Genomic DNA, 26,831 nt, shown 5'->3' on the forward strand with positions numbered 1-26,831 from the left:
CTCATCCATTGTGCTTCTAAATTTCATACTTTACAAATACTAATTATATACATACTATATACCATTATTAATATAAATATAAATTTTACTAAAAATTTATTAATTTACTTGATTTATTTTATTGCTAGTATTGTAATTAAAGTTATTTGTTTTGATATTAGTGTTAAAATCTACTAATATTTTAATTAGAAGATAGGTTTTGTGAATTAATTATTTTTTTATTGTGTCAAATTAAGATACTATTTTAATATTAAAATTTGATTATTTTTTTATATTAGTTATTTTTAGAAGTTGAGACTTGATTCTTCATTAAATGTTAGTGAAAATATGTATTTTAAATTTTTATTTTAAGTTTTTAACTATTTTATATTTTATATTTACGTGAGACCAAATTTATCGGTTCAACCAATAATTTATCGGTTGAACCAATTGAACCAATTAAACCAGTAGCTTGACCGATTCGGTTCTGAAACTATGCTTTCTTCTTTAAATAAGAAAAAGTTCAATGAAAACTTGGCCTCTTCTCTCTCTAATTTATCAAAATCAAGATTCTTTTATATCTAGTCCAAAATATTTCTTCCAACTATACAGAAATAATATTATACATGAACAGTCCAAATATCCTTGCTAAAATTTCTATTTTATCAAAGACACAAATTAATCAAGAACATGTTGCACATTGCATTTATAACCAAAAGAATAGATTGTAGATTTGGTTACATATTGACACTTAGGATTGTCTCATCCTCACCTTGTCGCATTTCTATTTTATCTAAACAAAAAAGGAAAATAAATAACATGAATTTCCGAAAATGAGCATGATGATAGAGTGAGAAAGTAACAAGTCAAATTATCCTTAACTTCCATTGTAAGTGGAACTATTGATCCAAGAATAATTAATCTTTTACTTTCTCTGTATCAACATGCTCACTTTAAGTATTCATAATCCCCTTTCAATATGGGGGCAATAATCCCTTTACAACAACCCCAGAAAAAAAGAAAAAGAAAAAAAAAAGATTAGATTAATATATATATATATTAACAGATAAAACTATATAACCTTTCACCATTGCCTTGCCCCTTTTCCTATCTATTTAGTAATCTTCAAGTCATCCCACCTGATCTCCTGAGCACATTCCCCACAAACTGTACAGCCACCTTGTTTTATTCTCTGACTTCTGAGTGTGAGCATGTGTGCAAGGTTTGTGCACTTTCTCATGTTAAAACGATTCCTTATTCTACTACTTGACACCATGCTAAGAGGGTCTTTCACCTGTTGTAGTTTTGAACTTGCAGCCATCTCTGCCTTTTGATCAGGCATGGGGTCACTAATTGGTACCCTCCCCACTTCTTCCCATTCAAGTGATTTCTTGTACACCTCCCAAGCCATGTCTTTCTCCTCTTTTGATAGCTTCTCCTCTTCATTTTCTTGTAACAGGGTTTCATGTTCATGATAATTGGCAATCCAACTGGCATCAAAATATTAGGTTAGATACATTATGATTACTTACCCTTGGAAGGAAAAAAAGGGGGAGAAACTGAATTGAAGAATCAGGTATTTTAGAGAACTGAGTCTAGCATGCTATTATCTAGCCGCTCAATCTTGAACAATTTGGTTCAACTGATGTCATAAACATACTAAAGACCGCAGCACCTAGTGACCAAATGTCCTAATAGAATTTCTTTTGCCGCTCTTAGGCTCTTACGCACCACAAAATTTGATGGAGGGAAAATTTGCTCCATTTCAAGTTATGCTTAGGTTGCATATATTAGTATAAGAGATAATATTTAAAGAAACACTGTTACCTAAAGATAAACCCAAGACCTTTCTATTGATGTTTGATCAATTGGGCTTACACAGTCGTTGACGAACGGGAACTGTTTTCTCAATCAATGAGTACCCAGCACAAACATTTGTGACTCTTTTCCATTAAGTTGTACAAGAGTATGTGACTTATGGATAGTACTTTAGTTTGTCAATTATATTTAAAGTCTTTGGTAATACACCGAAAGAAATCAAGTACTAGAGTTCAATTTTGTTCCAAGATTCAACACTAGTCAAGACCAACGGTTAGGTTAAAAGGGTAAAAAGTATGTGTCATAACCTACAATGATAACTTAGATGTCAAACCTATAAAGACAGCATAGTCGTGGAAAAGATTCATTGAAACAACTTTCAAGTCAAGAGAATGTACCGGGGTTGATGATTTTTAAGTAAGCTTTCCATTAGCTTATCAGAGTTGCTACTTCCATTTGAATGTGGTGTTGTATGTTTAACTGTATTACTACTGCTGCCATTTTCTTGATTAAGTTCAGCCAAAGTCTCAGGGTTCTCATCATCACCAAACTCAAACAGATGTAACATCTCTTCTTTAGATATGGTCCTATGCACCTGTTGCCTATCAACCACTCTAGCGGCAAGCCCCTCCTTTGTTACCTATAAAACCATTTCCATGTCAGAAATACTGAAAAGAGAACAATAGAAGCATATGATGAGGTGTTATTACCTGGCGCTTATATATTTTCTCTTCCATGGTGCCATGAGCCAGCAATCGGTATGCAAATACAGGTTTTGTCTGCCCATACCTGCAAGTATGGAGATACTGACTTCAATCAGGTTCAAGCGAATTGTAAACAGATAAGCTGTTACTGAATAAAGTGTGCAAAAATTTTAAATTTTAAAAATATCTTTCCGAACCAAGAATATTGTGTAACATTAACCATCGAAAAAGAGCCCTATGTAGCACTGTGCTTTTTGTTATGTTTGTCACCCAAAATAAAACTGTTAAACAGTCAACACCACATCCAATTTGAAAGTTGCTTTACCCACATTACTTTAAAATTATATTACAGATCTGATTGCTCAACTCCAAATATATCTACAAGAAAACTCATTGAGGAAAGATTATCCAGAGCTTACCTCCAAGCACGATAGATGGCCTGCAGATCGTATGTTGGATTCCAAGAACCATCAATTATAACAACACGGTTAGCAGAATGAAGGTTAATACCCAAAGAACCTGCTCTGGTTGAAATCAGAGTGCATTTTACCCTCTTATTTGAGGGCTCATTAAATCTCTCAACAATCCTCTGCCTTTCAGAGCTCTCTGTCCTTCCATCCAGCCTGGAGGTTAAATCAAAGGGAAATAATGAATTTAGGAAGGATCATTAATAATAAGAACCATCTAAATTTCAAGTACACCTTGAACATTAAGTTCTAGCATAGCAACATCATAAATGCAGATTGAGATGAAACCAACAGAAAAGCAAAGGAAAACAAGAAACAGTAGGAAAAGAAAAGAGTACAAATGTAAAAAATTAAATATACTAAATGACTAGATGAAACAAGAATTTTACTTGCAAATAACATATGGGCTAAATTAACCAAAAGGAAAATAAAAAAAGAAAAAACAGTAGAGACATTATTTAAATCAAATAGCTATTACATATATCTTACTTGGATGGAGAGATAATTGATAACCCTCCCAACCTTTCGATTTTTGGCATAAACTGGTCAGCAATGAAATTTATGCAGTCCATACATCACATAACTATATCACAATATGATGATTGAGAAGTTTCATACATAAGGTTCAATGAGGATACTCTATGAAATGAACATGTCTCTCTAAGGTAGCGTTTGTTTTGAGGTACTGATACAGAGACTGAGAGACTGAGACTCAGTATCATGTTTGTTGGTTCAACGACTGATACTAAAATTTCTGTCTTTATCTCCAAAATTTTAGTATTTCAGTACTTCCAAAAAGTGGAGACACAGGAGACTAAAATTTTTAGAGTGAAATTTTAATAATATTTTATACCTAAAATACCCTCATTTCAATTAATTAATTCCAATTTTACCCTTTGTGTAAATTAAATTAGAGTTCTATTCTTGTTTCAATTTCTATCTCCCATTTTGCAGCAAACAGAATACTGAGATTTATTTCAATCTCTGTCTCTTTAGTCACTGTCTCTCAGTCTCAGTCTTTCTGTCTCTGTCTCTCCACCAAACGCTACCTAAAAGACATCTATTACTACTACCATATTTTGCAAGACTGTAAATAATAATGTAATCATGCTGATAACACATTAGCATAATAAATCTAGAAGCAACCAAAACAAAGACTACCCCACAATTTTAAAATAATAATGCCTGCAAACTAAAGCATTTAAGAAATTTCAAGCAACCAGGTGTTCTTGACATTGCTTCTTGTCTTCTAACCCTGAAAGGTTGTGGTCACTTCATGCATCTAGTATGTACAGTTGTAAATCATAATTCCAGTTTCTAACTCACTCCTTAATCCCAACATCTTTACACCTTGATAAACCCATCTAGAAGTCAAAGCTCCCTCTATAGTTCGAACCTTTATTTGGACAGCTGTGCTTAACATGATTATTGATTAATCTCCTGATGTGTGTTTTGTGTCAGAAAAGTTCAGAAACAGATTGACATGCTTTTGCACTGTTCTATGGCTGACTCTTTTTGTAATAGAGTGAGCTGAGTAAGGAATCTAGAAGAGCCTAGAAGCTGAGAATCTAGAAACTGCTAGTTTTAGGAGCTGGCAACTAAAGATAGATTCCACCCTAAAAGTCCCTAACAAACTAAAGTTAGTAAAGACCCTTCTACCCGTTTGGTCTAGAGTGCTGAAAACTCGCCTTTCTATGTATAAATACTAGCTCATCACTCTAATATAAGTACATCCTCATTTTCTACAATTCTCTGCTTCTCTCTCCTGCTCTCTTTCTACTCTGAAACTCTATTATTGTGGAATACTTCATTCGGTGTCTTCAGTCTATCTGCCTTGCATCCTTAGATCAGTTTCTATTGTCTATGTTCATGGATTTTAGCAGCAGGAAAGTGGGAAAACCTTTGTGGCACTGTACAGTATACAACTATACACTACTATCTGGAATATTTGGCTAGTGCACAATATATGCCCCTTTAACAATGGATTTTCAGATAAACAAGTTCTTTTCCTCTTTTACTTTGACAGCTACGCTTCAAAAATCTTTTGTTGCAATCTTTTTTTGTTTCCAGGATCTCTTTTTCTCCACTACAGTGTATCATTCTTTTCTCTATTAATTATATTCTTCTTTTAGTAAAAAATAAAAGGATAGAAAAGGAGTTTAACAAAAGTAGCAGCAAATTGGGCATGTCCTTACCGATACCAATCTTTCCCCTTCTTCCAACGCTTCCCAGGTTTGCCATGTCGAGGTATCTTTGAGAGATAAAGTTCTATGAGGTCTAGCGTTGGTATGCTCTGACTAAAAACTAATACCTTATCGCCCACACTAGAACTTATGGTTAATATCTCTAGTAGCAAAACCATTTTGCCACCATGATCAGGCTCTCTATAAATCTTTCCAGGAAGTAGATCATGCCACCAACCCTAGAAAGATACATATAAGAAACATCATCACTATATCAGAAGAAATCGCCAGAAGGCAACACATCATCTCATATTCGAAATTCTAATGCAAAATGAAAGGATTAAGTAAAGTATTATATCACGAATCAATTGATAGTCTTTTCATACCTTTACGAAAAAGCCAGTACCATCTTTCTTTTGCGGCAAATCATTTGCATACCTCATCTTCTCTGTAAGGTAATGAGTTGTCAAAAGACATTGTGGAGAATTGAATTTATGAGAATGCAAAGGAGAAAGGTTGGGGGGAGGAGGAGGAGCATGTGCGCGCGCACGTGGGGAGGGGCAAACCTCGAAACAGTCCATGAGTTATGCTCGGTAACAAACATCAACATATGTTTCATTACTATTTGATTACTTCTCTCTATTATGTTTCACTAGAATCACTATCTTCATGTCACAAACAAACAAACAAGACTCATTATCATACCTTTTGTTTCTTTTAAAAATACCACCTGAAATTCAGCCTAACCACAATTTTAATTAGGATGAATATAAGGATATTTAACAGCATGATCATTTACATGCTACCCAGACATTTGGAAGAATTATTAGGATTCATTGGTTTTCAGCTGATGCAATAGAGCAAAATGTAACTTAAGCCATTAAATCTATTCATAGCATACTAAAACAAAGACCAAAGTAGTTGCGCATTGCACTATTTACGCTTCAAATTAGCTATTAAGATTGGAATTCTCTAATTCAACTTAGATGATTTTTAAAATTAATTCCTTTCATTCTAGTTGTTCTTATTCTGTTAAGATGTCAACAACATCAACAAGTTTATACGGACTCAGCATACTAATAACTTACTAGGAACAACTCACAATAATTATTGCTTATGCAAATGCTGAGATGCATACTAAAAACTACCCATTGCATATTAAGGAAGCCTTCAGTAAAACAAGTAATAATATTTAAAAATATAGAAAACTACCTCCAACAGCATTAATATCAGAATTATCATCACTGCTGCAGTCATCCACGATAAAATTCTCAACAGCTTCTTCTTGTCTTACATAGTCCTTGTCTTCTTTTGTTAATTGCAAGATCCCAGGGTGGTTCCATATCTATCACGCACAACTTTTTATCATCATGATTCATGAAATACCAAATAAGGTATGATGCAATAAAACAGTTTACCACATTCCTATCACTAAGACACTAATCAAAAGTATTCTGCTGAAAAGGCAAAACATTTATCAAGAACACAACAAATTAACAGAAAATAACTGACCAATATTGACAATATACAATTACCAAAAAACCAATTAAGTTTCTAAACAGCTGCTTATGAGTTGACATACATTAGAAGCTGCTGCTTGAAATTATATATTAAGAAGCACTGACTGAATTAAAAGAGATTTATGAGTAAAATAGAGAAAAAGAGACTATATGCAATCAACAACTCATTAAGTTTTTCAAACTTGAGTCTTACCTTACCCTCAACAGAATCCCCCTACCCAACAGCAGGGAAAAAAAGTACTATAACTTCTACCATTTCCCTAGACCCTAATAGTAAGAACGCAAAGAAAAGTAGAGACTATATAGAGAACAGAAAGTGACTATAACTTCTAAGATTTAGTGTTTCACTATGGTATATATAGGTGAGGTTTGTGTACCTTGCAGTGCAAGGTAATGAGAGAGGACAGTCATATACACTGGGTTTACTCTATATACAGGTGTCAGAGGGCTATAATTCTCTACATTGCAGCAGCTTACAATAACCAACTCTATTATCCCCTCTCGTCGAATTGTTCCTATTTCCTATAACTACCTGTTTCTTTCTTTTATTATCAATACTGACATAGCAGACAATTAAACTGACTACCACATGGTCTACATAGAAACTTACCCGGGCTAACGCCTGGTAACCAGCAAAAAAACATCTTTTTCCAAACTTTTCATGAGCGCTGTCTTTACTGAACCCATGCACATCAAGGAATCTCTTGTACAGTTTTCTTTGTAACAAAGAAAGCTTGACGGTTACCACGAAGACAGTTTTGGGGGGTAGATCCTTTTTCACCACAGTCATGTCCATTCTTTGGACAAAGCCTTTTAACTGTTCATAGAGAATATGTGATCTTTGGTTCATAATTTTCACATCTGTGAGAGTCGAATTAGTGTGTTGACCATTCTCTATAGGATTCTGGAAGCTGCAAATACAGTAAAATACTTTCTAAGAAACATAAAAGAAATTAACTCGCAGCAAAAATCAGAGAAGTGAGAGTAAAGAAAGCCTTGCCGGTTTCTAAATTCATGGCTGCTTCCAAGAAAACCTTCTCTTACAAAATCAACCATCTGTTTCAAAGAAAATGAAAGATTCAAAAGTGCATACAATAGTTTATTCATCATCCAATTTTTATAACTTCAATGAAGACTTACACAATAGTATTCCATGAGATTGTTTTGAAGGGGCGATCCAGTCAGGGCAATTCTTCTTTGGCATTTTACTTGTTTCAAGGCATGAGTTACATCAGCCCTTGTATTTTTAATCATATGGGCTTCATCACAAACAAGAATGTCCGGTCCATCCTACAGTAACAGGTCAACAATTCAGAGGAATCATGGGTTTAATAATGTAGATAAATACTTTGCCTTAACATAAGTACTGTAGATAAGGACTGTACAAGTCTTAGATTTCCAAGTAGTATCATGATAGTTGACAACAGAAAAAGAAATTTTCAGCTAACAAGGGATGCTATTTCAAGAATCTACCTGCAAAGCATGGCAAATCTCTCTGGCCACATTCCGGTCTTTCACATGCTTCCCAAAAGATAAATTACGGAAAGCAGTATAACCAATCAAAAAGACACCACCTTTGGTTCTCCACTTTGCAAGCAGCTCAACCCTCCTATCTCTGAGAAGAGTTAAGAAAACAATGTGATGATGACTGTAATCGTTGAGTTGAAATGTGAGAGTGAATAGGGCTCCAGCAACATGGATATTACAGTTGACTTCTTGTATTTGATGTTTCAAAATCTAATGTAATGATTAAGCTCATAAATAATAAAGTAATCATTCTTATCTCTCTCTCTGTTGATCAAAGATAAATACATCTATCCACTTACTCCAATCTTGCAAGTGATGAAGAAAACGCTTGAAAATAATTACATTACTATTCATCAACCAATATAAGGCAATTTGAATAAAAAATCAGTCGCAATTTGTTGATACACCGGTAACAAAATTCAAGAGACATACAAAATGATAACCCTTTCCTCAAGAATCAATATCAACAGGGTTATGTGCTTGCATGAATGGGCCACCAAATTCAAAAAGTGAGATTAACTAGACAAATATAAAATGTGACAGCTCTCAATTGACATCGAAAGACAATAATAAGCAAACCTTGGTACATCTTCCAGCATGAAGACTCTGAGTTGCTTTAACTCTGAGGGCTTCCACTTAATAAACTCCTGCCGCCAATTATGCAGAACATTGACAGGTGTGACTATAAGTGCGGTCCTTAACCCCAAATCAACACACCTCATTGCAGTGTACAAGAAAGCAATCACCTAAAATAACACAAAATAATAAATATTTATGACAACAATAGTTATTAATAAAATAAAGACATTTTCTATGAAAAATATAAAATGTGATTGGAACATAATATAACTCATTTTATGGATCATAATGTTTTCAATATTGATAGTGCATTAAAATTAATCTCTGTAAATAATACAACTTATTTTAAATTCATAATCCAATAAACATTTATAAAATTATATTTTATTACAAAAATTGATTTAATGTTCAATTATGATAGATTGTAAATATTATCATACCAAGAGGTTAATATCTTTTTCCAATTTGGACAAAGCAAGACAACAATAACAAACTATAAAATAAATAATATAATATAGGTGGTGATCGACTTACAATAGGTGTAATAACTTTTATAGATGAGCTTCATCAATCCAACCATTGAGTTGAGAGATTTCATCATTTAGATCAATTTTTCTGGAAGCGATTTGATATTTCATTATACCATTTTATTTTAACAAATAATATAGTTTTGAAAATATAAGTGAATAACGATTATTACAATACATTTCTATTAATGTCTGAATTTTATGAAATTCAGTAAGCTTGCTTGTCAAGGTACTACCACATAATTCAATGGTTGAATTGGTGAAATTCATAATTTATAAAAGTTATTTGATGGTGTAAGGGGATCCCCACTCAATAAGATATTATATTTTTTTTATACACTACTATTAAAAATTATATTGTATTAGAATTTTAAGAGCCCTTAAAACATCCAGCCAAATAAACCTTTTATGGTTAGGTATTATCCTGTCCTACCTTCCAAAGTGTCCTAGATAAATATAATTCACTTCTCAAATCAACCAAATGAAATGCACTATCATCCTTTCACATAAATGACATTTATCTGTCAGGTATCTTCAACTAACAAGAATTCACTGATCAGTCATAGAATAGAATACAGCCAATGGTATGAGCTAGAATACCTGAAAAGTTTTACCAAGGCCCATGGTATGAGCTAGAATACAGCCAAGACCTTTATCCCCAGACTTCACTTTTCTTATTGACTCTACTATATTTTCCCACATAAATCTTATTCCTGCAATCTGCAAATATAAAGAAAAAACAAAGTTGTACATCTTGCAAATTTTCAAGAAAACATTCTCAAAGAGGCAGCACTAAGAAAATACAAATGAACGGAAGAGACAAGGCTAGTGCGGATTGGTGATGGTCATATCCCAAATCTTCCCTATTTAGCAATTAAAGCTCCCTTATTCTAGTAGCAAATGAAGAAAATGTATCAGCATCCAAGATTAAATGTTTCAACACTGTTTGGAACATATGTTCAGCTCATGCTTAGATTCGCCATACAGAGGATTAAATAAAAAGGAAGCAGTCTGAAATACAGAGGTGGCAACATCGTATTATCTTTATCATTTCTCATTTTCTTCTACTAATATAGTACAAGAATTTTCTTTTCAATTGGAAGTGATGCATATTGTGGTGGTTTTGGTACTTCTGCAGCCTTGCACCTCTATTGAGTAGTGAGGGTAATGAGTTTCACCCTTGAGAGCTACCCGTAGCAGTTGTAAAGTAAGATTAGCTTTCTTCCCTTTGGCAAGGGAGGATGAGAACAGAACAGAATCATTTTTCTTACTTCCATAGAAGCTATATTACACCTCATCCATGCAATAAGTGTATATTGAATAATATAGTTTTATTGCAAATCAATGCCAAGTTTTTTCCCCTTTTTCCAAAGGTTTAGGTAACCAATCCCAAGGCCAAATAAAAGAGGAAGATATTAGGACATTGACAAACAGCATAAATAAAAACGTGCGCAATTTCTTCTTACACCAAGTAGATCCTAAAATGTTTGTCTTCCCTAAATAAATAAATCTACATGGATAACCTTGACATGAGGGACTTAAGCAACTGGTTACTAAAAAAATAGCAAGCAAAATTGAGAAGTTACATTCAACGAGAAAAACATCACAAGGAAAAAGGAGCAACAGTTTTTAAGTAGGAAACAGAATACCTGGTGGGCTTTGAGTTTGGCTGAGATGCTCGGAGGAATTCTGACAGCTTCTTCACCTTTCTCCCTCACAACATTCACTATGTAACCTGATGCCGCATCGCCAAGAACTTCAACACTAGCCCCTTCGGATAAATTTGATGAGCTCATTTCATTTGGTGAAGCAGAGAACTGGCCTCGCAAAGACTTCAAGCGTTCCTGACGTTCCTGCAAAAGTAGGGACAATAATTGATAAGCTGGAGCAGTAAGACAAGTTTCAACACAACAAAATCATCATCAAAATGCCACCTTTTCAATTGCTATTTTCTTTTTTGTTTCTTCACCTAATTCCGTATCATCGAGTATCCTTCGAATCTTCTTTTTGCGCCTTCTCTTAGAGCTGTAAGATAATAAGATATTATAATGACCATCTCTGCAACTAAATTATAGACTAATAATGGTAATTTGCTTCATACTCCATCTCCATGCAAGAATCAGTTAAATCAACACAGCAATAAAAACATGTAAAATGAAGTTTTCTAATTAGATATAGATACCTAAAAGTAAAAAACAAAAGCAACACACCATTAAAGAATAAAGACTAAGGCACATCATTTCAAAATAATAACCAGAACATATCAACAGAAGAATAGCAACGGAAATAAATAGATAAAGGAACATCACTATAACTCACAATGACATTAACGGCTAAATCTTAACGATAAGAATGTTAAGAATTGCAGTGTACGCCTGCTTATTAATAGGAAAATATGAAAAATTAATTATTAGCCTAGGCATTGGAGGAAATCCAACAGTCATGTTCAGCTCCAAATAAATCAAGACGACCTGCAAATCCTTACTTGACTGCAAATCAAATCTGATTGGACACACATTATATAAATTAAAAAATTAAATCAAAAAATTTCAAACATTATATAAATTAAATCTATAACAATAACTCCACCTGATTGTAGCATTAATCTCTGCATCAGACTCATCCGAATCATCTGAATCATCTGAATTTTCTGAATCACTGCTAGAGCTGGAAACTAGTTCAGCAGTAGATCCCATAGCTTTCTCCAATAGCAGTGTCAGTCTTTGCAGACTATTTGGCTGGCAAAAACAACAATCCCAGCCAGTGGCCTGAGCTTTAGTAAGAGATTCTGCACCAAGATTCTTCTTTATGCAGTTGGTGCAGAATAACATTGTGCATGATTTACAATTAATTAATCCACTGCTTCCTCCACACCATGCACAATGACTTGAGGGAGAATCAAGACTCAGGTCCTGCAACCAAATGAAATACGATAGAAAAACTACATTACTACATCAGCCCAGAAGAGCTTTTCGTAGTCACTGAGTAGTACCAGGCAAGAATATTTTTCATCAACATACCATACGAATCATGTACAAACTGTATTCTGGAAAATGCAGAAGTTTGCAGCAGCATGTAAGATTACTCTTAGAAGGTGCATGGCAATAGAATTATTAAACATAAATGTTAAACGTGAAAATCCACCTTCAAAGCCATAAGAAGTTTAGCTATCAGAGAATAATATTGGACAGATTTAAGCCCATTGCATAGTGCACATATTTCATATTTAGTGCACGAGTCCCAAACAGAAGTGGGTATGAAGGGCAATAACAGAATAAGTTAATGAATAGCTTATGAGAGTAGTAGCATAGCCCAAAGAGTAGTGTTCCAGCTAGGACGGAGCAGCTGTAACTAACTTATAGCTGTCATAACTAACTTAAGGTTAGAAGGACAGAATTGCCCCTAAGTCTAGGTTGCTCAACAAACTAGAACACAGTTGTATACAGGGTCAGTTTGGATTGGCTTTTGAAAAAAGTAATTTTTTTCATCTTTTTAAAAAGGATCTTTTCTTAACAGACAAAAATTATTTCACATTTGGATAGGCTTTTTAAAAAGAGTTTTTCAGAATTAAAAACGTCTTTTGCTTTTGCTTTTTTAAAAAGCAAGGTCTTGCTAGCTTTTAGAAAAAGCAAATAATTTGCTTTTTTTAATAAAAGTACTTTTTCTAAAAGACGTATCCAAATAGGTTTTAAATTGAATAAAAGTACTTTATTTAAAAAAAAGTACTTTTTCACTAAAAAAGCCAATCCAAACTTGCACATAAAGCACAGAAGAGTGCTTTCTTCAGTAATAAACAAAAACAGATTCAGTTACACTCAATCACTCACCCTCATTCTCTCTATTCTCATATCCTGATATCCTGATATAATACTTTGTTAATTCTTAAGAAACAAATGTCACATTTGTTAGGTATATAAGCATTCATGCGCCTCTACCCAACAGCTTAAGCTTTTGAGATACATGATTTCATAACAATATTAAAGCTTCTATGACCAAAAGAAGGTCCAGAGTTCAATCCTTGTTACTTCCAACAAAGAAAAAAAAAATTTAAGCACAAGGCAAACAAAAAAGTTTGACCTACAGTTCAATACTTGTTGCTCCCAAGTGAAAGAATTTAAACATAAGACAAATAAAGACCAGAAAAAATACCTATGCACAATTCACACATCAAGCCCAAAAAAGAGATTCTTACCAAAAGAAACATGTTAGATATATAACCATTCATGTGTCCCTACCTAACAGTTTGAACTTTTGGGATTAGAGTTTCCATGTATAACTGTTGCTTAAAGTTCATATTTACTAGAATGACTAAGAATTTAAATTAAGTTTCTCAACCTTCTTTTATGGGTAGAAAATTTCAACATCAGGATGTGAGAAAAATGAGCCTATTCTCAATAAGGATATTGTCTTAACTTATCTACAATATAATAATAATATATTTATTCATAACTGTATTTAAAACCATGATTTTTCCTCCAGCTGCTTTTGAATAACATCCTACTCCTTCGTAAACTAATCAAACAACGTATTAATCAATTTAGGGAATAGATTCTCTCAATTTTTTTCACTCAATTGTTTTGTCAAGTGTGATCTCTCACCATACACTCCTTAAGTGGAATCAAGAGAAAACATGTGAGAGAAGATGTTGAATGGTAGAAGATCACACTTGACAAAAAAATTAAGAGAAAAAAAAATTGAGAAGATCCATTTCCATCAATTTATATATCTTCACAAAAATACCTGCCTTTCAACTTCTTCAACACAAACCCGGTTCTACTAATATTGCAAAACTAGGCAAGCACAAATATATCACTAAAATTGCCTTAAATTTTGTACCTTTCGGCATATCTTTTCCTCCATTAAGCAATTGCAATCTCCACAAATAATCACCTTCAACAGAGGGTGTGAGTGAACTTCAAGAGCCACTTGATGACAAATTGTGCAGTGAAATTTCTCATTTGGACACACTGAAGGAAGAGTATCAGCACCACTGTTTAATAAGCCTTTTTCCTCTAGAGTACTCATATTCCTATCTACCTTGTCTTCAATGGCATCTGTGTCATCGTCACTGTCATCACTAATAGTACGAGACTTTTTATTATCAGTGTCGAGCTCACCATCATTCAAACGCTTAGTTCCCCGCTGTTCAATAATATCATCCAACAAAGATTTGGGTGGATCAGCCAAGTCACCAGTACTCATAGCATTATCCTTTTCAAGATCGTAACCAGCATCAAAATCTTCAAGTTTATCGTTCTGCAAATTCAGAAAAGAATTCTTGTCATCAGAAATAATTTTCCCATCAACACAAGTTACTTCCGTGGGACGAATAATAGGTTTATGGTTACAGAAGAAGGGAACGAAAAAGATGACAAATAAATAGCACTTACGTCATTGGTAAGTTTTATAGTGATTAAAAAGGAGAAAAAAATCAAATGCCTATTATTCAATTAGATAGGTCAAATTAAATACTTTTAACGGTTGTACTATACGGTGTTTTTTCTCTTTTGGGATAAAAACAGAATTTCATTAAGATGAGAAGGATAAAATAAATTCGGGATATGGGATCCCCTATACAAAAACAAAAGAAAACAAAAGATTTATCTATTAAGCATAGCTTTCCAATCTCTCAACATGTCTAAGAGGGAAAGTTCTCTATGAAGAATCATGAGTTTACACTAAATAGATGCTAGATGCCTAATTCTATCCCTTAAAAATTTCTTGTCAGGCACAAACACAGAGAACATGAGACTAACCACCCATGGAGTTCAGTTTTTTTTTTAGATATTTGTGTGTGACGCGGGCCTCGCGGGTGGGGTGGGGGTTCTGATGAGTTGATTGATAAGTAAAAATGTTAAAAATTTTAGCATATGTTTGGCCACAAGATAAAAAGGCGATGCAAAAATTTTTCAACAGTAAGCTTCCTATGCAATTTTACACATCAAACTCATCCGTGAAAATTTCCACCCCATTTTTACCCATCAACCTAACATATCCTTAGGGGGTAATAATTATTCTTGTTTGAGGGTAAATTGTTAACCCATTTAACTTATGAAGTGTGCACCATTCAAAGTGTGCACCATCACCAATTTAAATTTCTGCTCCCACGTCCATTAGAGATTGTTACTTGTCACAGTGGTCAACACTGGCTTCTATTGCATGAAGTAGAATGCACTTTGAGCAACCTATGATATCTTTACCAAAAAGAAGAAAATACCTTTCAAATTTTCAACTTAATCTCATCCAAACACAAGCTGAGAAATCACATGTTTGGCATCTTGGTTGTGTCAACCAATAAAGAAAATAATGAAATTGAGATATCAGTGGATTGTAAGGGAATAAACTATTCAACTAAATTAGACACAACGAAATTGGAAACTTTTTTCTTACCTTCCAGAGAATTCAATTTCATTCTTTCAAATTTCACTCCAGACATTATTACTTGAATTTCTCCCTTTAAAGGTAAACCAATCACAGCCTACCCAAATCACTAAACGGTTTCCTGAGTTAGAGGACTACTTGATTTTACAATTTAGTTCACAGATAATATAAGCTAATCTGAAGATAGTCCAAATATACTCTTAAAATGATTTAGATCATCTTTGAAGCTAAAAATGATTAGTTTGAAGCTTTATCATGTGGCTACTATCTGCCACCTGGTCAGTGAGCATACCTCTCACTGAATTATGTTCATATTCAATACGTGTGTGATAATATCTAATCTAAGTTACAAACTCAAATAAGTTCAATCATTAATAAACATTTTCATTTACCCAATATAAAATATTATTAGACCAGGTAGATGATACAGAAATAATCTTTCACAAGTAAGATCTAAATTCCTACGAACAACATATCCTATGAAAAACACAAGTAATGTCTGACAGTTTTGGGATCAAAAAAATGAGAAAGGAGAATAAAAATCAATAATTCACCTGTTTACTTTTCTTCCGACGCCTCCTTTGTTTCAAATGGATTTGAAGCTTCCTATCAACAATAGCATCATCCTCTTCTTTGACCTGTACAAAAACAAACAAGGAAACAAAAAGTAATCAATTTCCTGAACATACAAACTTATGAACAGCACAGAGTAGAAAATATGCAGATGGCAACAAAATTCATTAACAGGGAATGCCTATATATTCACTGATGAATCTAACACTAGCCAGATGCATTAAACTTTTATGCAGTCCCTGATTTATATAATTATATGTCCTTAATTTTTTCTTGTTTATATATATCCCTACCATAGGTATCTTGAATATATTATATAGGATAACGGAGAAATTGAGGACATAAAACATAGGATTCAAGTGGGTTGGACAAAGTGACGGAATGCATTTGGCTTTATATGTGACCAAAAAGTACCTTTAAAATTCACAAGTAGATTTATCAGAGTGCCATTAGACCAACTATGTTATATGGAACGAAATATTGAGCGGCAAAGAGTGTGCCCGAGCATAAGCTTAGTGTGGCAAAGATAAGGATGTTTAGATGGATGAGTCATCAAACATGTATGGACAGAATAAGAAATGAAGATATAAGAGAGAACTAAAGTAACGCCTATTACTGAAAAGACGGTAGAATTTTGTCTTAGGTGGTTTGGACATGTGGGGCAAAGATCAACAGAGCATCTAGTTAGAAGGATGGATCAAATGGAAGATACACAAGTGATGAAAGGTAGAAGAAGACCTAAAAAGATCATACATGAGGTTAGCAAAGAAAATCTACATGTAAACGGTCTCACTATAAACATGACCTATGATGTAGCTGACCCCACCTTGTGGGATTAGGCTTTGTTGTTGTTTTATAAACAATTTAATCCTTTAGATTATCCAAACTCATTTCATGTTGTTGTTGCATAATTCAACAAGTAGATTATAAACTACACAAAACCAAACAATAAATTGTGAATGCAGTACATTTTCAAGGACCAATACACATTTCATGCAATAAATGACAGATAACGTAATAATAGCCAACCTTCTTAAATTGTCTCTTTTGCTCCTCAGAAAGATCTAGTTCTCTTTCATTTGCTATCGCAGCTGCAACAAATGGATCAGCCGAATTGCCATCAACATCGTCAATCTCCTCTACCTAAAGGAAAATGGAATTCAAAAGCAAAAACGGGTGAAAAAACCAGTCAATTAACAACAAATATGTTAACTAACAAGTAAAACATAAGGGTTGGCTGCTAACAGTAATGGATCTAAAAAATTTTGACAATGGAGGCAAAATATATATAATGTGACAATAAAATAAATTTCATAATAATTTAATACAATGGGGTCAAATTTAACAACATAATGGGGGCAAATAAATATTATGATCATATACTACCAAAAAAATTTCCAAATTCGAGTTGGGGCACTTGCCCCCACAACATATAACATATATTCGTCCCTGGCTGCTGAAGTGCATTTTATGTCAATACATACAAGACCAGGATTTAAGAAAGCATTGACAGTATAATAAGTCCAAGTGCCACAGAAATCAACCAATGTGCTAGTTCGGGACAGAAAACCATACAAACAGGAGTAACTATAATTGGCAAACCCTCAAATAACAATTCCAAAACATAAGAATAAATCATGCAATCTAAATGCTAATGCCACAGCAGTTAGCAAACTCAAACAAGTTTTCATTTTTCAAAGACAATTGCAAGGCCGAAGAAGGCAAACATGTTGCATTATATTAGGAAGGGGAACTTAGTAAAACCCAACATTTAATAAGGAAAACAAAAATCAATTGCTGACACTATCTTTTTTCTTCAATGGACCGAAAAAGCATCATTACTGTTCACCAGCCACAGTTAAAATTGTATATTCACCTCATTAACTCCAGGAAATTTGAGTCCCATCAGTGCAGCTTGCTGTGGGGTGCTGGCCAAATAAACAGAAGCCCAGTGCTTACTGCCAAATGAAACATCAGTGCCACTCCCATCAGACACTATTTTATTGAACAAATCCCAATCTCCCTCCATTCCTTTCTTTACAGGATCCTTGGTTTCATCACCAATTTTTTTTTGGAGAAATCCACTAGCTCCCTCTTCAAGTAGTTTACCATGTCGCCTGAACCAACACCACAAAACCATGAATATTGTATTTGAATATATCCTGATCCAAATACCAAGTAAAAAACATACCTTCTAACAGGTCTGTTTACTTGTAGATACTTCTCAGCATCAGCAACTGATTCAGCAATTTCCGTAGTTGCCTGCAACCCTACCCAATGATTCCTCTTTTTCCATGCTTCAGTGCGGCAACCATTGGGAGCTTCCTTTTCAATCCACTTATAAAGGCTTGGGAGCTCAATTCCAGCACCGTCGAGTTGTTCCTACTCATATCATATCAAAGAGTGGCAGATAAAAATTATATGCACATCTTAATAAAGAAAGAATTCAAAAACAACTCCAAGAAAACTGCCCATACATATTAACCACAAAAAATCCCATCAAGAACTCAACATCAAACTCGAGCATAAAAAATAAATAAATAAAGGATGCCCAATTGCTCAAAGCTCCCACCATTATGGGGCAGGATTAAAAGCAGAGGCTATTTGTGCAATGAGAATATGTTACCATCGGTTAAAAAGAAATGCAGCAAATTCCATGATGTTGACTCTCAACAGCAATATGATTAAATAATGACAGTGACTAATGAACTTAAGCTTGTATTACGTGAACCAGTCTCTAACCAAGGGCACAAAAGGACTAATGCATAAAGAGCAGGTTGAGCCATTGCTCACTCCAATATGGCTATAAGTAACTAAAACACACCACAATGCACACTCAACTCATTGAGGTAAAAATTACTTCCATTTGGAACAAAGTATTATAATATGCAATATTACACAGCTCTAGTAAATAGTCAAATCACTAGCATTTTCTTTTAAGCCACTAGCCACATTAGCTCAAATATAAGGTAAGTTTTGAAGGTTTAAGATCACAGTCCAGGCTGTCACCATGGGTCTGGGTAATGGGCTACTTTAATTTAAGAGAAGACAACGGATAACAACAATTTAAATATAGACAACAATTTTAATCACAATCAGCAAGCATACAAACCAAAACATCTATTGAAAATTGAAGATACCAGCAAGTTGGCACTTTCAGTTTCAAGGTCGTCCAGCACAGTTTCCCACTCTTCTTTAAAAGTAGCCATCTCATCAGCAACAGCAGTTTCCAACTACATACAAGACACACAAGTCATGACAAATAAATAAAATCCAAAAGATAAAAACAGCCAAGGCCAAAGAGATGAACTAACATCATCCTCTGTCAGAGTTTGCTGCAATTCTTGTCTAACATCACTCTCCACTTTGGCAAGAGACTCCTCTTCAAGAGCTTCTTGGGCCTCTGCAGCCTAAAAAACCATTAGAGAACCTCCATTTGTGACTTTTAACACATGCATAAAATAAAAGTGCATACACCTCGTTGCAAGTTTGCATACCATACTATCTTAATAGTTGAGTTACATTTTACAGGAAAAATAACTCTTGCTACTAGATTCTCTTGTCCTTTTGTGTTTAATAAAAACCTCCCCAAATTTGTAGGTGTAAAATCATATAGTGTTACAAAGAGTAGGATGACCTTCGTATCTTAAAGAAAAATGAACAGTATACCCATTATGTGGAGCCTCAAGCAGGATAAAATTGACATGATTAATGTCCGTGCTCTTCCTATGCCTTTATGTGATCTGCATTCTCTGTTTCTGGTTGTAATAGACCAGGATTCTATGTTTCTATTAAAGTTAGAGATATGTTTGTCGAATTGAATTTCCTACAAATCTTGACTCAGTCTCTAATTTTCTTTTCTATGTTGGTAGTTATGTATTTCATTGTTCCTAAATATTGCTCAAATTTCAAATATTTTATTCTTTGTGATTTTCAAAGATGAAATTATACTAGAGTAATTAACCGTACATAGCCGTGATCCAAAAATCCATTGTGGAAATATAGCAGATAGCATCGCAACATATAGTTGAAGGCATATCCTTACTGTTTCATTATTCTTTCTCTAAAATAACCACTCGAAAAGCAGTTTAACTCTTTCCATGACTAAGGTTGTTACCAAAAAGATTAATAAATTTATAATTTATAGAATATCTAATGACATATTCAATATATACGACTTCTGCCATAGGTCACGACTCATGACACTATATTTCCATAGCGGATTTCGGGCTGCCACTATCTGCAATTAATTACACTAGAATAATTTCATCTTTGAAAAATCCCAAAATAAAATAATTCTGGGGGTAAAATTTTTACATGATACATGATTAGAAACAATTAATTGCTCAATTTTTCAAACAGTGGATGATGAGTAACTACATTGATTATTGTTCCCAAAGGATAAACGTGATTACAAAATTCTAAACATGGTTTCAATAAATTTCTGGAGCAGTTACCAGGAAATTAACGGTAAAGAAATTTGTGATCTCTTTACCATTCTACTTCCAAAATTTTAAATGCTCTAACAGTTTAAATATAGCTTTATCATATATAAGTATTATGGAGAGCTTGATTCAACAAACTATACACCAACAGTAGTTAAATGTTTCTCTCTAGTGATGTAATGAATTATGAATTATAATAATACCTTGCTCTCTACTTCTAACAACTCAGAAATAAGGTCTTGTATCTCCTCCTCAGTCAAAGGTTCCTTCATAATACAAATAAAATTATAAAACGAAGTGCATTGAAGTTTACACATGGATTAATCACTAAAAAGTTGAGAAACAAAGAGGAAAGTGAGAAACAAAATATCCACATGGCTGACCTCAAGATTTACTCTATCATCATCAACTTCAGGAGGCAAAGATCCCTCATCATCAGAATCATCATTGAAAGAACCACTAGAACCACTCTCAATATCTACCACCTCATCCTCGGTTTTTCCCTCCATCTCTAGTAAAAGTTACATCAAAAGGACAGAAAAAAAAAAAATACAAGATTGAACATTAAATTGTATCAACTACATATGTATGTACAACCTTCTCAGAAAGTAACAACATGCAGAGAAAAAGAATACAGCAGTGCAATATACTAGGACAGCAAACTATATAAAATTCATTTAGAAAAATTATCGTCACAATCAAAGATAATAATTTCTTCCCATGATTAGTAAATCAGTTGCAGTACCCCATGGATATTGAATTCATTATTTTACCTACGATTTGTGTTCTTTAATTTAAAAGCAGACAAGCTTTTTAAGTCACAAATAATCGACATGTCCACACTCCACAAATAACAATAGCACAGCCTTCATAGATTCATAGACCTTATTGACTCATTCAAAATGAAGATGCATTTCGGCAATTTGTTCTAAAACCATGCCAACATGAGACTAATAGATACAATTACCTAACCTGAGATGAGCTTTCAAGTGAACTCACAAGAAGGAATGTATTCTCAGAATCACCAGAAAGCATTTCTAAATATTAGTTCTATGACACAATCGGCAAGAGTTTTTTGTTTTTTGTGTTTATTAGTACAGATTGATCTGCATCACTTGGTATAACACAGTAATACACAGAATAATCTACACACACAGAAACAATACAAAACTTCAAACTGCCAAAAATAAATTATCTTGTTATAGGAATTAGGTATGCCATAGAGGCAACACATGGTCTTAAAATGCTGGAACCATAATTCCTGAGAGAAACATATAAACATTTAATCACCTTACTGTAGTCTCGTGAAACCTCACCAGTAAACTCTACGACCTAGAATGAAAGGATGCCCACTAGTAAAAGAATAACAAATGTTGATAAGTGAGAAACCTAATGCAGTTGTTTTAACGATAGGAAGGAATCCAACTGAACAAGAATACGAAAAGTGGATGACAGTTTCCAGGTCAAGTGTCATTCATTTGGACAATGCAGTCCTGGTGTTACTCGTCCCCTTGATCAGGTCAATACTACAAAGCAAACCGAAGCAACAGGTTAACGACAAAACCCACATATATGAATCTAGTTGCTACAATAATAAAGTATAACCAACTTGATTTAATTCAGCTCTTTCAAAATAAGTAAAAATCTTTGTTACGAAAAATCAAACAGTTTTTTCATTTGTGGCACTTTTCTTTCCCTTTGTATTCGATGTGTGAGTCACGGATATAGTTGCCCTAAAGTTACCGAAATTCCTTCGTTTAGGAAAATTTTCACAATAGCATTTCCAGTACACACAAAACAAATAAATAAAATGTTCTCCAGAACCAAATAGGCGTTATTCACGCATGATCATCCAATGTTTCATTCAACCCTGCTAATGTTTTACCAAAGAGGAAACTTTTGGCACACTATCCTTATTCTGCAGCTAGGTAAACAGACCTTATGAACAATATATTAATGAAAAAAAATGCTATATATATATATTGGAAATTGAACAGCAAGGTACACATTAATAAGAAAAGCCACAATAATACATTGAATAAAAAAGAGAGTGCTTAGTATATCCCATGACACGTTAATAATCAGGAGCTAATTTTTCTATACACAATTTAAACCAACCAGTTCGGTAAACACTTTGTTCGAGTAGCGCATTCCAAAGGAACCAGCATTTCGAGAATTCGTGGATTTAAAAGTAACCGTTTTGCAAATCAAGCTAAGAGCGAAGCGTGTTGGTACCTTAATCGGAAGGTTGGGATTGCAGCGGTGGAAATGGCAACTCGGATCTTTCTAGGTTTTGCAGAGAGAGAGAGAGAGAGCGCGCGTGAAAAACAAGAAGGAGTTCGGTACACACCCAGAGAGAACAACCCTCTTATTTGAGGAAAGAAGGTAGAGAGAGTGTAGAAGAGAAGGTCAAGATGTGTGTGTGTTGGTATGAGATTTAAACGTTATTGGGTTTTGTGTTGGTTTCGGTTGCGGAATATGGAAGAAGTGGTGTCATGTGGTGTTTTTTTTTACGGCACGACCGGGGAGAAAGAAGGAGCAAGGGACGAGTACGCCAAAAGCATATCAAACTTTTTTTTTTCGTTTTTATTTATAGCAGTTAACAATTTATTTTTTTGGAAATTATATATATTTTATATTAATAATTGACTTTAATAATTAATTTACATAATATATTTATTTATTTATTATTTAATATTAAAATATAAAAAGTTCTCTAGATTTTTTTCCTTCCAAAGTATTTTTCTCAATCTCACTTAGATATAAAGGATTATAGAAGATTGGGGATCAAATTGTTCTATTTAAAAGTTTTTTTCTTATCAATTTTTTATCCTTATAAAATAGTTGCTTTTGTTTAGGTTGAACAAATTTAAAAATTATCTCTTTTCACTTTTAATGTTGATTTGATAAACTTTTTAAGATTGGGGTAACTCTTTTATTTGGAATATTTTACCAAAAACAAAATCTTCATAAATCCAAAATAATATTTACTTATTTCTTTAATAGGAAAAATTATCAAAAGTACCCATGAAATTTACGAACGTTGACAAAAGTACCTATAAACTAAGGAAATTAATGATGTACCCATGGAAGATGGGTTTTGTATGACAAAAGTATCCAAACTCTAATTTTTTGTTTTTTTTTTAATAAAATTCCCAAACCACCCTCACTCTCAACCTCAACTCACTTTTTCAACTTTTCATAACCCAACTTGCACCTTTAAAACCTTTGTCATGGAGTCCAAAACTACTCTTATAATAGACCAGACCAAAATCAATAGTGGTGGTGGTGGTAGAAGATCTCGACCAATTCCTAGCAAATAAATTTAGTATGGTGAGCTCTTTTCTATTTTTTTCGCCAGTCCCTGCACACAAAGAAAGCTCTCAAATTAAGAAAAAAAGAAAAAAACAAATGAAACGATTAAAAATTGTTCCTTTATGATTCTTTCTCTGATTCTTCATCGGTATTGATTGATTATTTTGTTAATCTCGGCGCTGGAATCCTCTGTTGCGTTGTTATCCAAAATTTTCACCATAAAAGGTTCATTTCATCTGTTGTAGGAGTAGTTTTGGATTCCATAACAAGTTTTAAAGGTGCATGTTGAGTTCTGGAAGATTAAAAAAATGAGTTAAGGTTAAGGGTGGGGATAGTTTGAGAATTTTATTAAAAAAATAAACAAAAAATTAGGTTTGGATACTTTTGTCATACGGAACTCATCTTCCATAGGTACATCGTTAATTTCCTTAGTTTATGGGTACTTTTGTCAGCGTTCGTAAACTTCATGGGTACTTTTGGTAGTTTTTCTTTCTTTAATATATCAAATAAGTTTCTACTTTTAAAAATTATATTATATTAATTTTTTTAACTAATAACTCCAAAAAATGAAGGAAAAAGAATAATTATGAAACAAAAAATTTAATATATCCTCGAACGGTTAGTTAATTTTTGAATTTAATTTTTATTTATATTTATTAAAATATTTTTAAATTTTAAAAGTAGTTTTATCAAACACAACTAGTATGTTAATATATGAAAATACATGCAGTATTTATCTTTTTAAGAAAAATGTATAAAAAAGAATTACTATAAAAATTTTAATTCATAAAGTCAAAAATCAATTGCAATGTTTAATTATTGTTAATACAATTTCTCTATAAAAAATATTATGAATAAATTTAGCAGGTATTTTTCCGTAATTCATAAGTAAAATTTTCAAATTACTAAATCACTCATATTTTTAATTCTTAAAAGTGTTATATATATTGTTAACTATGTATAAAAACTTGAGTATACAACTAAATTTGAGATAAAATTTTCTTTTGAGGTTTTTTTATTGTCATAACAAAAGATATTAAGATAAAATACTGTTTTAACTTTTAATTCTTAACATTTATGTTAAGTCTAAATTTTAACCTAATATTTAAAATATTTTATTTTTATCTCAAATATTTTATTTTATTCTATTTTAATTATTTAATCAAAATTATTTTATTCTCAAAAATATCCTTTTTCTCCTGATAAAAAAATAAGAAATAGACGAAATAGCAAAAACAAAAAGATAAAGATAAAAGATTAAGAGGATAGTATTTTTTTATTATACCTTAAAAAACTTATTCTTAGTAATCTAGATCACTAAAAACATTTTTCTTATTAGACCTTCAAACAATATATCATTAACAACTTAGATCAAATATATGAAATTGAAAGGCGCTAATACTAAGAATTACTTTAAATTGTATCCTTCAGTTTTTTACTATAATAAATAAAATAAATCACCTACCTCACTTAAATACACATAGAAAAACATACATAAAAGCACCCATAAAATATATGCATCAAAATTTCATAAAAATGTCTTACAAATTTATTTAAATAAATTTCTAATTGATCAGCCTAAAAGTGGAATCAAATATTTCTAGAGTAAAGCAATAAAATATGAAATTAAACTAAATATATAACTCTAAAATTAATCCTAATTAATATAAATCATATTTGATCTTATTAGACCAGATTAGATTTGATTTAAATATTAAATTTCTAAACATATAATAGCCAATTTAAATTAGAGTTAATTTATATTTTAAACTCCTAAAAATACTATTAAACAAATCAAAATCAAATTAAATTTTTTGACAAACATTAACAACAAATCAAATTTAATTTTAAATAAATAAATTCGAATTTAATGTTTGATTGATGTCTCCCAATGAACTTAAAAAGAACTCTTGGACTTCTTGTTATCCTCATTTAACCCAATAGATCTTGTCTTCTCTTTATTGATTAACGATTGATACATTTCTTTATGCATGTGTGCCGCAAAGTCAGCACCATTATTTTTGAGATAAACTTTTGGTCTCATTAATATTCAAGACCGACATAATGTAATTCTTCTAGTATTCATATCATTGAACATGACAAAATTACCATTCTATACTTTATCTCTAAAAGAACAAAAATATCCTCTTGAGCATGTGGTCAGGAGGAGATTTTTGTCATTTTAGAGTTTAGGGTAGAATGGTAATATCGTCACGTTCAAAGATTTGAATAGTAGAAAAATTGTGCCATGCCAGTTTTGGACATTAAAAAGACCAAGAATTCGTCTCAAAAACAGTGGTACTGAAAGGACAACAACTCATAAGGCTCATTGAGTTAAGGCAGGACAACAAGAAGTCCAATAATGCTTTTCAAATTCAATGGGATGCATAATTTATTATTAATTTTTGAATTTTTTAGGCATTTATTTTAATTTGTTTTGCTGTTAGAGTTTGTTGAAAAATTTGATTTACTTATGATTTAGTATTTTTAGGGATTTTAAATTTAAATCAAATCTGATCTAATTTAATAAGATCAAACTTGATTTAAATTAGTTATCATATTTTTATTAGTTATCATATTTTTAGTATTTTAAAATTTAAATCAAATTTGATCTAATACAATAAGATCAAATCTAATTTAAATTAGTTATCTTATTTTTAGGAGATTTAAATAAAGTTATCTTATCTTATCTTTTAATTAATTTGTTGGGGGTCTATTTAAACCCCTTTGTTGAGACAATTTACACAATTTTTTATGAATAAAATTTTCAGTTGTTTTATGCACTTATTTTTAGTGTAATTAAGTGAGGTGAA

General features: G+C 32.6%; 1 protein-coding gene across 6 annotated transcripts; it reads right to left on the minus strand.

Moving 5' to 3' along the window:
• Window positions 1–657: 657 nt before the first annotated feature.
• On the minus strand, window positions 658–23,252 carry LOC107465808 (protein CHROMATIN REMODELING 20). 6 transcript variants are annotated; one of them, XM_052253576.1, is made up of 27 exons: window positions 22,939–23,252; window positions 22,093–22,226; window positions 21,087–21,214; window positions 20,907–20,969; window positions 19,573–19,668; window positions 19,399–19,491; window positions 18,450–18,640; window positions 18,135–18,375; window positions 17,288–17,401; window positions 16,240–16,323; window positions 14,141–14,560; window positions 11,894–12,216; window positions 11,239–11,329; window positions 10,954–11,157; window positions 9,905–10,024; window positions 8,778–8,944; window positions 8,145–8,286; window positions 7,812–7,961; window positions 7,672–7,727; window positions 7,282–7,582; window positions 6,364–6,496; window positions 5,538–5,599; window positions 5,164–5,390; window positions 2,921–3,124; window positions 2,508–2,586; window positions 2,196–2,437; window positions 658–1,469 (listed from the first exon to the last, which is right to left on the minus strand). In XM_052253576.1, exons 2-27 carry the CDS (start codon window positions 22,175–22,177, stop codon window positions 1,091–1,093), a joined length of 4,395 nt encoding a protein of 1,464 aa, XP_052109536.1. In that variant the 5' UTR covers window positions 22,178–22,226; window positions 22,939–23,252; the 3' UTR covers window positions 658–1,090. The 6 variants fall into 6 exon arrangements, with proteins under 6 accessions (XP_052109536.1, XP_015940266.1, XP_015940270.1 ...); XM_016084780.3 differs by having other exon boundaries at window positions 22,093–22,229; XM_016084784.3 differs by lacking the exon at window positions 22,093–22,226.
• Between the last annotated feature and the right edge of the window lie 3,579 nt (window positions 23,253–26,831).

Source organism: Arachis duranensis, chromosome 9 (genome assembly GCF_000817695.3).
Source record: "Arachis duranensis cultivar V14167 chromosome 9, aradu.V14167.gnm2.J7QH, whole genome shotgun sequence".
Lineage (NCBI taxonomy): Eukaryota > Viridiplantae > Streptophyta > Magnoliopsida > Fabales > Fabaceae > Arachis > Arachis duranensis.

Coding starts and splice junctions, on each gene's coding strand:
- LOC107465808 (XM_052253576.1), bottom strand. CDS start 22,177: ATGACACTTGACCTGGAAACTGTCATCCACTTTTCGTATTCTTGTTCA. Junction 21,215..22,092: donor CGTTAAAACAACTGCATTAG/GTTTCTCACTTA, acceptor AACTTTTACTAG/AGATGGAGGGAAAAACCGAG. Junction 10,025..10,953: donor CCAAACTCAAAGCCCACCAG/GTATTCTGTTTC, acceptor TTATATTTGCAG/ATTGCAGGAATAAGATTTAT.